This window comes from Sycon ciliatum, chromosome 1 (genome assembly GCF_964019385.1).
Source record: "Sycon ciliatum chromosome 1, ocSycCili1.1, whole genome shotgun sequence".
Lineage (NCBI taxonomy): Eukaryota > Metazoa > Porifera > Calcarea > Leucosolenida > Sycettidae > Sycon > Sycon ciliatum.
Window position 1 is genome coordinate 17,876,065 of NC_088643.1, and position 13,743 is coordinate 17,889,807.

General features: G+C 48.0%; 1 protein-coding gene across 1 annotated transcript; it reads left to right on the forward strand.

The window, feature by feature from the left end:
* Nucleotides 1-1,920: 1,920 nt before the first annotated feature.
* Nucleotides 1,921-10,269, forward strand: LOC135815942 (enkurin domain-containing protein 1-like). The gene is made up of 7 exons (XM_065329301.1): nucleotides 1,921-2,523; nucleotides 3,342-3,514; nucleotides 4,288-4,416; nucleotides 6,795-7,064; nucleotides 7,782-7,954; nucleotides 8,520-8,656; nucleotides 9,380-10,269. Exons 1-7 carry the CDS (start codon nucleotides 2,313-2,315, stop codon nucleotides 9,544-9,546), a joined length of 1,260 nt encoding a protein of 419 aa, XP_065185373.1. The 5' UTR covers nucleotides 1,921-2,312; the 3' UTR covers nucleotides 9,547-10,269.
* Nucleotides 10,270-13,743: the final 3,474 nt, after the last annotated feature.

Here is a 13,743-nt window from a genome sequence, read left to right on the forward strand (position 1 = left end):
TGCCCTGCATGTGTCTACTACTAGTACTACACCTAATCCTTATTACTAGTATGTCTGGTACCTGTCCTTGACCTGACGCCAGGCTGGAATGGAAAATCTTTGGAAGAGATTTTGATTGATTCCAGGAGTGGTTTGGCTGAAGCCGATGATGATTTATATCATGATTATTTTATAATACGCGGGTTACCCGCCGGCATGGCCCATAAAACTTACGCGCAAAAGTGCGACGCTGAGTCTCACGCTACTCTCACACGTAGACCTACGTGCAGAGTTTCATTAATTCTTCATACTGAGAAACCACAAAATGATTTTGCAGCCATCAACTGCATCAAGGCAACGAAACCAGTACGCAACGGCAGAGCTGAGACTGAGAGTGAGAGAAATTAGGAGTGATTTTATAGCCTAAGCGACGGAGGTACAGAGGCCATGTGCATAGTTACTGTTTACATGTCGCCATTATCGGGCTATTCTCTAATCTATGCAGGGTGATGATGATATATATACCTGCACTCACTACTGCACTGCCCATCATCCAGAACTCGACCAGACAAATTTTCATGCAACAAAGTCGCAAAGAAGACTTGATGGTTGATGTGGATCGAACGATTGCGTACCGGTAGCTACCCGTACCCCTGCAGCTCGATCAAGCATCACATCAGGGCAGTTTCCACTGCACGACGTTTTTTAGGCACGTTTTACCCCAGTCTGGAGCTACTACTTACTACTACTAGTATGTCTTTATGACTGACTCAGTGACTGTACAACATTACAATTAGCCTCCCCGGGCTCAAACGATTAGTCCGATTAACCGGTTGCAGACCGGTTACGAAGAATTAACGGTTAACCGATAAAGATAACGGTTACGCAGTAACTTTTCAGTCAATTTTTCAAGTATCAGGTCGTTGCAAAGTGTGCACTTTCGCGGGCTGTCGCACGCGTACGCAATTTCTGGGCTGTCAACTCGGTCATATCTGGTCTCTTGGTGTGAGAGTATGTATGAATGAGCATGCAAGAGAATCTGTCCCCGGGGAAAATTGCGGAAAAAAATCGCAAAAAACGCGGGGAAAAACGCGGCATAATATGGCATAATTTGCGGTGAATTTGCGGTAAATATGCGGTAAATATGCGGTGAATAATATTGATGTGCGGCAATTTTCAGTGAGTATGTAGTGAAATCAATCAGTTTTACAAGTCTCTGGTGTAAGCACTCGTCATATTTGAGTAAAAAGCCGCCACGATGAGACGTTGCTGACCGAACAGTGCACTGTGTGTACGTGTAGTGCAACAAAAAGTTCAAAAAACGCGGGAAAATCGCGGAAAACGCGGTCTTTTAAAAAATCGCAAAAAACGCGGAAAAAAACGCGGCCGCGGAATCGCAATTTTCCCCGGGGACAGGAGAATGTACAAGTGTGCGTTGTACTGAATAGGGTACATTTTTTGAATGAGTATAGTCAAATATACGGTTAAAAAAGAGTCCGCAGGATTGCCGTGGCTTATAGGTTATAACCGGTTAACCGACCGTTAGCTTAGCAGTTAACCGTCAGGGGTAAAACCGTGACCATGGTGACCGTTTGAGCCCTAATTACAATACAATTAAAAAAACCGCGAGAGTCTCGACTGGATCAGTGGATGACTTTCGAGAGTCTGAGTGCAGCATGACGCAACGACGTTGTCAAGAACAACGATCCGATCCATGATCATGACGCGACGATGTAGATCTACCACTGGCACTACTCCGCGATCCGATGCCTATAGGCTATACACATGATACATGTAACGTAGGCGGCTGATCGTTTTTGGCTAAAATACTAGAGCAAAAACCGACAGGTGGTCGTTAGTTGAGTGAGAAGAAGAGTAATGCCTATTAATGGGCGGCTGCCATTCCCACTTGTTTTGCTGTCACTTGCGTGGCGCGTGTGTGTCCCGGCCCCGAGCCTAACTAGCCCTAAGACGGCATTGCAATGACGGAGCGGAACAGTGTTATGTCGGAGCTGAAAAAATAATAGCCATCCAGCCCAACTAGTACTACTGCGCCTGCCACTCTTGCTGTGGATCACGTTGTCGTCGAACTCGAAGCTGCCGGACAAACAAATCGCGTTTAGACTGTTACAAAATTAATGCCGACAAGCGCAACTACTGAACTAGTCCAATATTTTAGCAATCATCCCATGCCACAGCTACAGACCCGTTTGGCGGTGTCTCTGCTGGAAGTACTGTTTCGATTTCGTTGATCTTGCAAGCGAACACTCGCACTCGTAGATCTACACCGTTGTACTTCGTATCACTGTCAGTGATTCAGTCCTCCCTGCACCATGTCTGCCAAGACGATGGCCACGTCTGGCCAGTGGACCATTCCGTCGGACGTTGGCCAGAGGCTGCAGCGTGGCGGTATAGAGGAGCCACGAGCCATGCCTCGTGTCAAGCCAGAAGCGCAGAGCTACGCCAAAGCGAGCGTGGATGGCTCGATCGCGCTCGTCTTTCAGCAGTTTCCGCAAGCACCCAAGCGGCCTCTTTCGGAGCGGCGTGAGTGATGAAGCTTTGGGGCTACTGGCAAATGTGACGTCCAGAACTGTAGAATATATCAGGGTTGAAAGAGATATAGAGACATGTTGAAACAACTGATATGAGATCTGCTCTGTCGGTTACACGAGCAGCTTCGCGGCTTTGCCTGTTGCGTTGTGTAAATCGAGCACAAAAGTCAGACTCATGGAGTGTGCATTTGAATGGGCAGCATTTCGGCAAAACCTCCCCACTCCCCACTGTACTGTGCCTGTAGGCTGCACGCTGATTCTTCTCTGCTCCGCACACAGTCGATGAAGGCTGTGTCACAGACACTGATTGCTAAATCCCATGCATGAAGCGCGTACTATAGTATAGGACAAGATGGGTGTGTGTTGACAGATAGGTCATCTTGTAACTCATTCGATGATGAATACGAAAGCGGAACACCCATGTCTGGGTCTGATTTGTGATGGGACTATTCGAGTCCAATCAAACAGGAAACTGGTCGATCCGTTCTGTCAAAATCAACAGATAGGGGATGCGCATTGAAGATCGATACTGACTGTTGATGCAAAGTGTTAACCAGCATGCGAAGTGGTGGTCATGACCCTACATTGGCAACCAGCGCATGTAGGACGCCCATGCACATGTGCTTGCTTCTGTGTTCAATCTGCATGGGATATAGACTATATTGTACTACATAGCGTGCTGTGATTGGGAATTTTAAAGGTGATGTCGGCGTTGCCCATGTCAGACTCTGCCTTAATAGCAGTATAATATAGGATTATGAGCCAACTCCGCTATCGTTTACAACCGCGGCTTGTTTGTCTGCTATGCAGGTGGAGAACCGAAGGATTTTGAGCGTATCAACGCCGAGAAGCTGAAGAAACTCCAGCGGGAGAAGAAGCAAGAAGGAACAGGTCGGAGGACTGCGCCTCTGAAAGCTGTTCATCCAGCCCCGGATGTGCTAGATGGTGAACCTGCCCCACGTGCTCAAGTCCGTCACAGGACGGTAAGTTAATTGGTGTGTCCACCGTGTGCGTGTGTGTGCGTGTGTGTGTGTCCATCATGTGTATCTGTGTTTGTGTGTGTTTCCATTCGTGTCTGTGTGTCTGTGAGACAGGGTGTGTGTATGTGGGTATGGGTGTCTGTCTCTCTGTGTTGGTGTGTCTGTGTGTTTGTGTTTCTGTGTATATGTGTGTGTATATGTGTGTGCGTGTTTGCGTGCATGATTGTGCACACATCAGCAAGCCAATGACCTGATTCTGCGTGTGAATATGACCAAAACGTCTTTCCCAGTACAGATTGAGATAGATACACTTACCCATGCCCCCCCCCTCCCCTCCCCTCCCACCTCCACACACATGCATCTCTCTCTCTCTCTCTCTCTCTCTCTCTCTCTCTCTCTCTCTCTCTCTCTCTCTCTCTCTCTCTCTCTCTCTCTCTCTCTCTCTCTCTCTCTCTCTCTCTCTCTCTCTCTCTCTCTCTCTCTCTCTCTCTCTCTCTCTCTCTAACTCTAAGGAGTCACGTTCATGTTAATGTACTGAGGAAGCTACTGAGGCACATGTGAGGCCGATCTCACTCCATGGATCTTGAGGCAGATATAAAAAAATCATCTCGGACAATGGCCAGGCTTCAACAAACCGGTGTCGGAATTTCGGCCCATGACAGAACTGGTATTCATGCCCAAAGTGCTTTCTGTGTACCTTACGATATTCGACTGTAAGAGAATTCTCCGAAGTCGTGGTTGCAATGGCATGCTCCCCTTTGCCGTGTTTACCTCAGGATGGTGAGCGTCGGTCACGTACACACGCAGGGAGGCATGAAGAACGGCCACACTCATGCGCTACCTGTGGCCAGGCAGTGCCACGTGAATACCGTCGACCACCCACAGCAGTTCCGCAGTTGGAAATCGTAAGTGGCCGTGAAGTGAGGCAAGCTATCGACCCACTCATGTCTGTGTGTAGCCGGTGTTAACACGGACGTGCAAACTTTTTACATACCAATATGCGTAGTCCGTCATTGCTCAGACCATCCCTCTTGAAAGTCTTTCAGTTATTTGGTTTGGTTTGAGCTGTTAGCCAGTTACAGTCCATTTCAAAACTATAAACGCGTAAGGTTTTTGAAATATTTCAAATTTGGCTAGAGCTTTTTGAGAATAGTTTTCGGAATATTGCTCAGGTCCGCTCCACAATTACTCTCATATAGTTTCTAAACGATTGGATAACAGACGCCCAATTTGGAAAAAATTATGCACAAAGTGATCACAGATTTTATGTGGTATAGATGCTGGCATAACGGTTTTTGCCTAGGTACGCGTCTCTAGTTTTGAAATGGACTGTAGTTGTAGAACGTCAGTACCGTCGGTCAGTGTCATGCGCTGTTATCGCACGAGCTGATTGTTTAGTAACTGGTGGTGTTAGTGGACATTATAGCGTAACTTGTAGTTTCTTGGTCCTTTTTCTTTACTATAAATTTATCCTTGGCTCTCCATCCGAGTCCATTATATGGATTAGTATGCAGTACTCGGGTACTGAGCCAATAGTAATATGTAAAAAATATGAATGGACACATGGGTTACGAGGTTTTGTACAATTCGTTTTTTCGCAATTCTTGTGTATTTATCTTGGATATTTCCGACCCACCCAAGTTGGGTGGTGTGTTGCTTTGCTGCTTCGAATTGTAGTTAGACCGCATTGTCAAGTTATTAACTGGTCTCGTCTTCGTCCTGTAACAGTCGACATTCTTTGTGGCACGCCAGGTCACGCGCCCGGCTGGGGAACTGCACGACCTGGCTGAACAGATAACACCGGGTCCAGTCTGACCCGGCTGAAAAATGTCTCAAACTGACAATGGATTCCTAAAATACCCGTATTTTACGACTCGCGGACCCCATCTGTTGCAAATCTAGCGCAACCTTCCATAGAATTGGGCACCATTGCCCGTTTGGCCTTGCGAAGCAAAATAAAAATCAACAACAACAACAACCGTACACACTACAGACCAGTGTATTTTACTACTCCCTGCTACAGACTACAGTCTACAAGCGAAAGAAACTCGGCTAGGGTCAACTGGGGTCAACTGGTTCGAGCGCGATCTGGCCAGCGGCGAGCAGGAAGTCTGGACATCACGCAGGAAGTCGATGGGGCAGGCAGTCAAAAGCGTAACTTTGGCTATAGCTTTTGACACAGTTGCAAGTAAGTTTTCAGCCGACTGGTGATTTGGACGATGGAGCCCGCAGCGAAGAGAAAAAAAAACTCACGCTTTCCAAGACTCTTGGAAGAAAGGTCAACCCTGGCTGGACTACGACCAAGGCAGTCTATCCATGTCATGCGCTTTGTGCAAGACGCATTTCCAAAGGAAGACGAGCGGCGGTGGATTTGGTTGCGATGCGTGGTTGAAAGGTAAGAACTCACTGCTTCAACTACGACAAGACTATGGCTGCATGGCATTCTGAGGTGACTCGGCGCACTACGACTGCAACGTCAACCTCGTCTGAACGGAGGGACCTGGCCCGCACACCCAGAGCAGCAGCGGCAGCAGCAGCACCAGCAGCAGTAACAGCGCCACCAGCAACAGCAGCGCAGTCACTTAGCGCCAGCGCAAGCAGCAGTAGCAGCAGTTGCAACTCCACCAGTTCTCCAGTCTGCTGAAGCCTTTCAGCAGATGGTGCAGCAGATGCCAGTCGGCTTGGCCATGCAGGTGATTCAGTCGCAGCAAGCAGCCACTCCACAAGGTGCTGCAGCCCCCCCCCCCCCCAGTGCTCTATTATGTTACTGCTTTGCATTCTTCACATAATGTCGTTTACCTTCTACGTTTGCGGACTTTGATAGTTCGCCTTGTTCTCTAAAATTTCCGATTTCCGGTAATACACTCGCCTTTCTGTTTTCCTGCGTTTTGAGCAGGCTTTTTGGTTGTTTTTCTGCAGGATGATCTGACCCGGCTTGACCCGGCTGGCCTGCATGCGCCAGGTACACTCTGACCGGGCTGAGTTGAATGTCTAGAGCAGGCCCTGCCGTGGTACATAGCTCGTGCACATTTTCGCTGCACTCACCTTCCCCTCATTGATTCTACCATAACCTCGAACCTTCCAAGCTGGAAGGCTGTTGGTGTATGCACTGGATATGTGTTAGAGCTAGGTGTCAGGTCGTTGAATGTCTCAGTACCCCTGTCAGTGTCGTGTCCTGTTTTCGCACTTTGTGACTGCTTATTTTCTCATTACAGTTGTGGACAGTTTGTCATAACTCGTAACCCGTATGCATTACTGCATGGCTTTTTTCATTTTCCCTTAGGCTGGTAGCGATGATCGTGGACGGCATCATGTAGCCAGACGCGAGGCCAGTATTCCTAAGGACGGCCGCAGTAGGCCTGCAGCAGCCAGAGTCAGGTCCTCTTCGGTGGAGCGCAGACCAGCCACTAGCATCGATGGGGGTGGAGGTCGGGGTGGGGCCGCTGCTGCACGGGGAGATGGCAGGCAGCCACGACCGGCGACGGCTGGCGATGCCAAATGGCGTCAGGGGTCGTCGGAGAGCTACAAGGAACCGCAAGCTCCGAGACGAAGGGTAAGATGCGTTTACACCGAAGTATCCATTTTCTGTCACTCGGGTCCTCGCTGTGTGCATTCACCCATGTTCCACTGAAGTGACACTTACAGTGAATGCTGTGCTACCTCACCTCGGCTTGGTCGAGTACTTATTCTGGTCCATGTGAAAATTACCTGCCATTGTGCAAAGATCGATAGGTTTCTTGCTCTTACATCACTCTGACCTGGATGCTTTGAGCCAGTTTAAAAATGCTCTATTATTCACTATGAGCTGCGTTGGTTAGACTTAGCTGTCCGGTGATGAAGTTAAACTTGCATGTGCATCACAAACCCTATGGTTAGCGTTACAAATTTGCTTCACCAGCACTGGCTTATGCATATGCAGCCCCTACCCTCCTCTTTGTTTTAAATTGTTTTCACTGTTACTGCTGTCACTCCCTCTTCCCAGGGAGCAGGCATCTCTCAAGAAATAAGAAGTAAACGATTACATAATCGTAGAGGAGGCAATAATTGTAAATAGCAATTATTTTTTCATTGCCCAATATGTAAGTGAACTTAGTAAACCTATGCTTCACTTTTGAATCTGGTACAACGTTGATAAGTTAACCCAATGGCAGGATGCAGCATGATAGGTTTCCTTCACCTATACCAATCATGTGCGCATTGCTGATTTCCGATTCAATGCTGAGAGTTTGTGGACTTGATGCCACTCATATTCTCCTTTCTCCTATTCCAGCCAAGCACGGGTGGCCGAAGGTCGAGCAGTCGCGATTTCGTCGCGGAGAACGTCCAGCGGATGGCCGATCAACCTCGCATGCAACGATCCGGCTCAGTGGGACAATTGAACGTGACCGGAACAAGCAAGAAGCCGACAGAAACCTTCCATAGAAAAGGAGAGGTCCCTGATTAGTGAGTGCGGGGCATCTGAACACACTGAACCTTGTGCTGTTGATAGCCTCGGTGTTTTCATTAAAGATAACCTGACTGTGTGTTGCACAAGTCAGTGTCTTATAGAGTGGTTTCGTATCTTTGTCATGTGACTTAAAGGTTGTGTAGAAAGTGATCATAGCAACATGGCCGACGTCATGTGACCCATAGATACAGGGATTTGCTTGGAGTTACAACCAACATGGCTGACCTGTAGTACAGTACTGGCATGTGATGGATGTGCAACAGCCCTGTGCTCAGTTGTGCAGTGCACAATCGAGTATGGTTTGTCCAATCTGCCTTGACTTACATGTGAAACTGCATTTGTATTGCATTTCTAGTTCACAGATTCTTCAGAGGCGATTCAAAGCTCACCTAGGATGTTGTAAGGACAATGCACAAGAGTATCTTTAGGGCGGGGGGATAGAATTGAAATACATGCTCTGTATCTTCTAACTCCTTGTCTGTGTATGTATGTATGTATGTGTGTGTGTGTGTGTGTGTGTGTGTGTGTGTGTGCATGTGTGTGTCAATGTTTGATCTCTAGTCTCCGTCGTCAGCAGAAGAAGTGGCAACGAGAAGAACAGGAGAGGATCGCACGGCGGCCTGACCCAAACTGTCCACAAGGCCATGTTGTCATGCCGGAGAAGGAACGCCAAGAGACCTTGCTCAAGCTCGAGAACAGTAAGCTGAAACTGTATAGAAAATAAAAAGGACCGAGGAACTACAAGCTTCGCTATAATGTTCCTTGGTCCTTTTTCTTTTCCAAAAATTTATCCTTGGCTCTCCATCCAAGTCCATGCTTACATGTGTAGCTCAGGGCAACCAACTTTACAGTAAGTAGGTACATGTGTAGCCCAGGGCAACCAACTTTACAGTAAGTACCGGTACATGTGTAGCCCAGGGCAACCAACTTTACAGTAAGTACCGGTACATGTGTAGCCCAGGGCAACCAACTTTACAGTAAGTACCGGTACATGTGTAGCCCAGGGCAACCAACTTTACAGTCAGTAGGTACATGTGTAGCCCAGGGCAACCAACTTTACAGTCAGTAGGTACATGTAGGGCATGCGTATTAGAAGATGGTCGTAATGCATAGGAGAATGTCCACCGTTAAAACTTATCATCAGATAAGAAGCTGCTTTCGAACTCATAAACTTGTACTTCGAAGTAGATTCATAAATATGTTTAGGACTGCAAAGTCTGCATCGCACGTACATGGAGTTTATATTAAATTTTTATATCCAGTACTTGACTCAGTTGGCACGCTCACTAGAAAATATGTGAAGACCAGCACTGCTCGCATGCCGTAAACTGGTCGGTGAGATTTAGAAGACTAGTTGTCTAAGCACTGTTCCTAATAATGCCATTCGTTTGGCGTCTGTGCGTGTGTGCACATCCACACAGGTCATGACAAGCTCTCTTTGGAGCTCCAGGCCATGCCGGTTAGAAACGACACGCTGCGCATCAAGAACCGCAAGACGGAGCTCGAGCGGTCACTGGAGGAGCTCGAGCAGGCGCTCCGCATATTCTCTCGGCCAAAGGTCTATGTCAGAAAGGACACGACATCATGATTAGCCTGATCCAATGGCATCATGATTATCCTGATTCAATGACATCGTTATTAGCCTGATCCAATGATGATATCGTGATTTGCCTGATGCAATGACGACATCGTGATTTGCCTGATGCAATGACGACATCGTGATTTGCCTGATGCAATGACGACATCATGATTAGCCTGATCCAATGGTCAAATGGAGTACATTTATCTAGATATCATACCCAATCTAAGTTGCTACAACTATATCTCAAGTATTAGCTTGTGGACACAGACATAGTCATCAACTGGCATAGCAGGAGACCATCTGGTAGATCAGAATCGTAGAATTTGAGCACATTATCATCAGTCGTTAACTGTTCGTTAACTGTTCCCTTTGAAGTTCTAAATTCAAAGTCTGATGGTCTTGATTTGAGGTCTAACTTTTGCCTATGGACTACGTATGTGTATGTGTATTGCCCATGTGTTGTTGCTGGCTTCTTGACTAACACGGACGCTCAGCGGTGCTCTTTACCATTATTGTAGTGCTATTGTAGTGCTATTGTACCAATCACGTTTAACGTACACAGTCGCTGTGCTAGTTGTTTGTCTTGGCACTGGTGCTATTCAGCATGAGAGAGAGAGGTTGGCGTTTATTTTATTATCACTGTGTTTGTCCTCGGTGGTGATTCCCAATCACCGAAACTATGGAAGAGGATCTGACATGACAACTTATAGACGAATTTCACAGAATTCACATCACCCTGCGGTGCGTTCACTATAACTTAGTACAAGGCAAATCAAACCATAAGGAGATTTATTAGAAATGCTGCCAATCTCCCTGAAGAACAGTGGAATTAGGAGGGAGTCGCCAGTCCTTTATTGGCCGAGTGATGGCACAACCTGTTCTATTTCAAGGCTTCGTATGCCGCACGGGCCGGGAAACCTCATGAGAAAGCTCTATGGAAGGGTTCTGTTGTTCTGACGCGGCGTAACCAGGGAGCTGTATATCAGGGAGTCCTGGACGTAAAAGTGCATCAGAAGAGAGCTTTTTCCATGGTACTACAAAGGTCATTTGACCTGTTCACCACATACTATAATAGTACTGTTTTCTGTGGTGTCTGACCTATCCATAAACACCTGTCAACAAAATACTCACTTTCTGTACTTATGAAAAACCTATGAAATGGATTCCTTAAATAATTCTATCTGGCAACACTCAACTCCGAGATATAGAACCTACAGTGTAACTGCGCATATTCAAGATTAGGGCTGAGTTTGTGTGTGCGTCTGTGTGTGTGTGTGTGTGTGTGTGTGTGTGTGTGTGTGTATGTGTTTTGTGAGTATGCATGCACCTTTGGATAGGTGTCATGTGGAGGATGAAAACGATTGGGTCCTAACCCAGAGTTTCGCGGCACACACTGTTCAGGTCGCCCTCGTCGTGTGTGAGAAGCTTCGTCACAGAGCGGCATGTTCAGCAGAGCTTGGTTATCAACGTTGGACTCTCCGCTGACCATGTGTGGGTCACCAATTATGAATGTACATAGCCAACAGTACTAGTGATACTTCCTCCATGAGCCATACCTTGACTACGAGCAGGGTGTGTGATGATCATACAGAAACACCAGTGTAGTAGGAACATTCGGTCGTGCCCTACAGCCTGCAAAGTTGTAATTTATTGATAGAGGAGTGCAGCTTGCTTCTGGTTCCCCGTATATACCATGTTTGTTCTGGAGTCATTGCAAGACGACAAGAGACGTGTTACGCGCGACAGCTTCTTGCACCAGCTGCTGTGCATAACCTGCCCTCTCCCTCTGTCTGGTGCGCACCGTGTCGAGTTGCTTCGCCAGCTGGCTACAGTACGGCAGCATCGCACTGGACTGGCTGGACACCGCAATGCGACGTTTGTCCTGGCTCGCGGATGCCCTACACAGAGATGCAGCCGGAAGAGGGTTCGCTGAGAAGTGAACCAGTTTTTCATCTGATGCATTGGATGTTGTAGTGTTCCGGTGGTCCATGCCAGAAGTGGTGTGCTCTTCCTGCATCTGCAGCACACTGTCTGCCCACATCCAGAACTTATCCTCGCTGCTTTTCCAGGCGACGATATTCGCCAGAATGGTGTTGGCTTTGTGCACTACTGAGCACACCTCGTCCAGTCTCTTCTTGTCCCAGAGCAGTTGCACATCTCGAACAGTGCAGGCTGCATGTGCTGACGATGATGCACCCGCCACGCAGGTCAGAATGCGGTGGCCAAGGCGCGCTGCGTCCTCCTGCTGCAGCCTCACAGACCTGGCCGCGCTTCTCAGCCGCCCGACGGAGGCAACTAGATGATTCAGCTGGTCCCCTGTTGATTGGAATGATGGTGTAGCTTTCGCCCGTGAATCAACTCCCGTGTGACTGGCCGCAATTGTGCAGTGACGCGGAAGGCAAGTCATAGCTTGCCTGTGCGTCCAATGGACGATACAATCAGCCATGTTGTACTTGGCCATCAGCCAGCACACTGCTATCAGCAACACCCGGCTGTGACCTGTTTCTGCAGTGGAGTCCTGGCTCAAAGCAGACTCCGCTGCCAGCATCAGTGCTGGCCAATACGGCGAGCTACTGAACTGCATTAGATCCAGCATGCCCATCACGTGGGATATCACTGAGAATGTTTCTTTCGGACTCGACAGCTCGTCCGGCAAATTTTGCTGGGTGAGTAAACTTAGTTGGGGACAATTACAGACTTCGGCCATACCTATCATAGTCCCGTCCGTCGTGCAGAACGTACCACTGTCCCTCAGTAGAATGCAAGCGTTGTGCAGCGTCTGCCATAGCTTCCGTCGCAACACTAGCTTATCGAACTTAGCCTTTCGAACGTCCTCTGCCACCAGATTCGATAGTCCGGTCAATTTGAGAACACGGCATAACGTGGATATGTTATGCTTCACTTCTGCCATGATGCTATGAGGCGTTTACGGTGTTTCAATTCTAGCAAAAGACCACTACCTCCAGGATCCCATATCTAATGTGGCAAGTGATTGGTCTCGAGTGGACGATCGCTTACCATGCCACACTTCGCTCAGCTTTGACAAAGGAAAGTCACAAATTTCACTTCAAATCAATGATCGAGCTATGATTATGATGATGATGCCATGACTTTCGTTAAATATATAACCATGATAGCTAACAACATACCCACTGACTGTCTGTGGGCAGCGTGGGCCGGCCCGACAATGCCCTCTTTTGAAGCAAATGTCACAAACATTGATGATACGAGGGAATTACAAGGAACGCTTGATTTTTTGCAAAGACTCTTCTTCATTCGGCGCACGTCCCGTGCCATGACAGCGCACGTGCCAACTAATTTTACTTCGAACTCACACCATGCACACCGACAGTCGACAGCAGACCTTTGTAAAGACTAAGTAAAGGCACTTTATTTAGCCTATTAAAGGGGAAGTATACCCTAAAATCAAATTTTCACCAGTTGTAGTCTTCGGGGTGCTGAGTCGAATGGTCTTGGTCCGAGGAAGCTGAGACGCTCCCTTCCTCCTTTATTCCCAATCGAACTCGCGCACTTCCACCGAAACTGGGTGACTGCGCCCTACTAGATGGGGATTTGTATGCAAAATGTCACTAAAAGCGCCATTTCGTTCTTATAAAAGCACGGATGACCGCGATTGGCCCATATGTTGTAGTCTTTTGGACGCTGAGTCGACTGGTTTTGGTCCGAAAAGGCTGCGATGCAGCGTTCCTCCTTTATTCCCAATCGAACATGGTTGAACAAGCGGTCACGTGCTCCTGCGTACACCAGTCACCTGGTCACCGTGCCTGCAGGGTACAACTTACTAGCCTGTTTGACCTTTTTTGGGTGCAGTCCTGTCACTCGAGTTGAACTCGAGTTGAACCTTGGTGTGAAAGTTGTCGCCTGCTGGCGCGGTGACCAGGTGATTTGGGCACCCAGGAGCACGTGACCGCTTGTTCAACCATGTTCGATTGGGAATAAAGGAGGAACGCTGCATCGCAGCCTTTTCGGACCAAAACCAGTCGACTCAGCGTCCAAAAGACTACAACATATGGGCCAATCGCGGTCATCCGTGCTTTTATAAGAACGAAATGGCGCTTTTAGTGACATTTTGCATACAAATCCCCATCTAGTAGGGCGCAGTCACCCAGTTTCGGTGGAAGTGCGCGAGTTCGATTGGGATTCAAGTAGGAAGGGAGCGTCGCAGCTTCCTCGGACCAAGAC

Excerpts from the sequence above, each read along its gene's own strand:
- LOC135815942 (XM_065329301.1), top strand. The coding sequence starts at position 2,313 with ATGTCTGCCAAGACGATGGCCACGTCTGGCCAGTGGACCATTCCGTCG. Across the intron at positions 2,524-3,341 it reads GCGGCCTCTTTCGGAGCGGC|GTGGAGAACCGAAGGATTTT; the intron begins GTGAGTGATGAA and ends TCTGCTATGCAG. Across the intron at positions 8,657-9,379 it reads CTTGCTCAAGCTCGAGAACA|GTCATGACAAGCTCTCTTTG; the intron begins GTAAGCTGAAAC and ends ACATCCACACAG.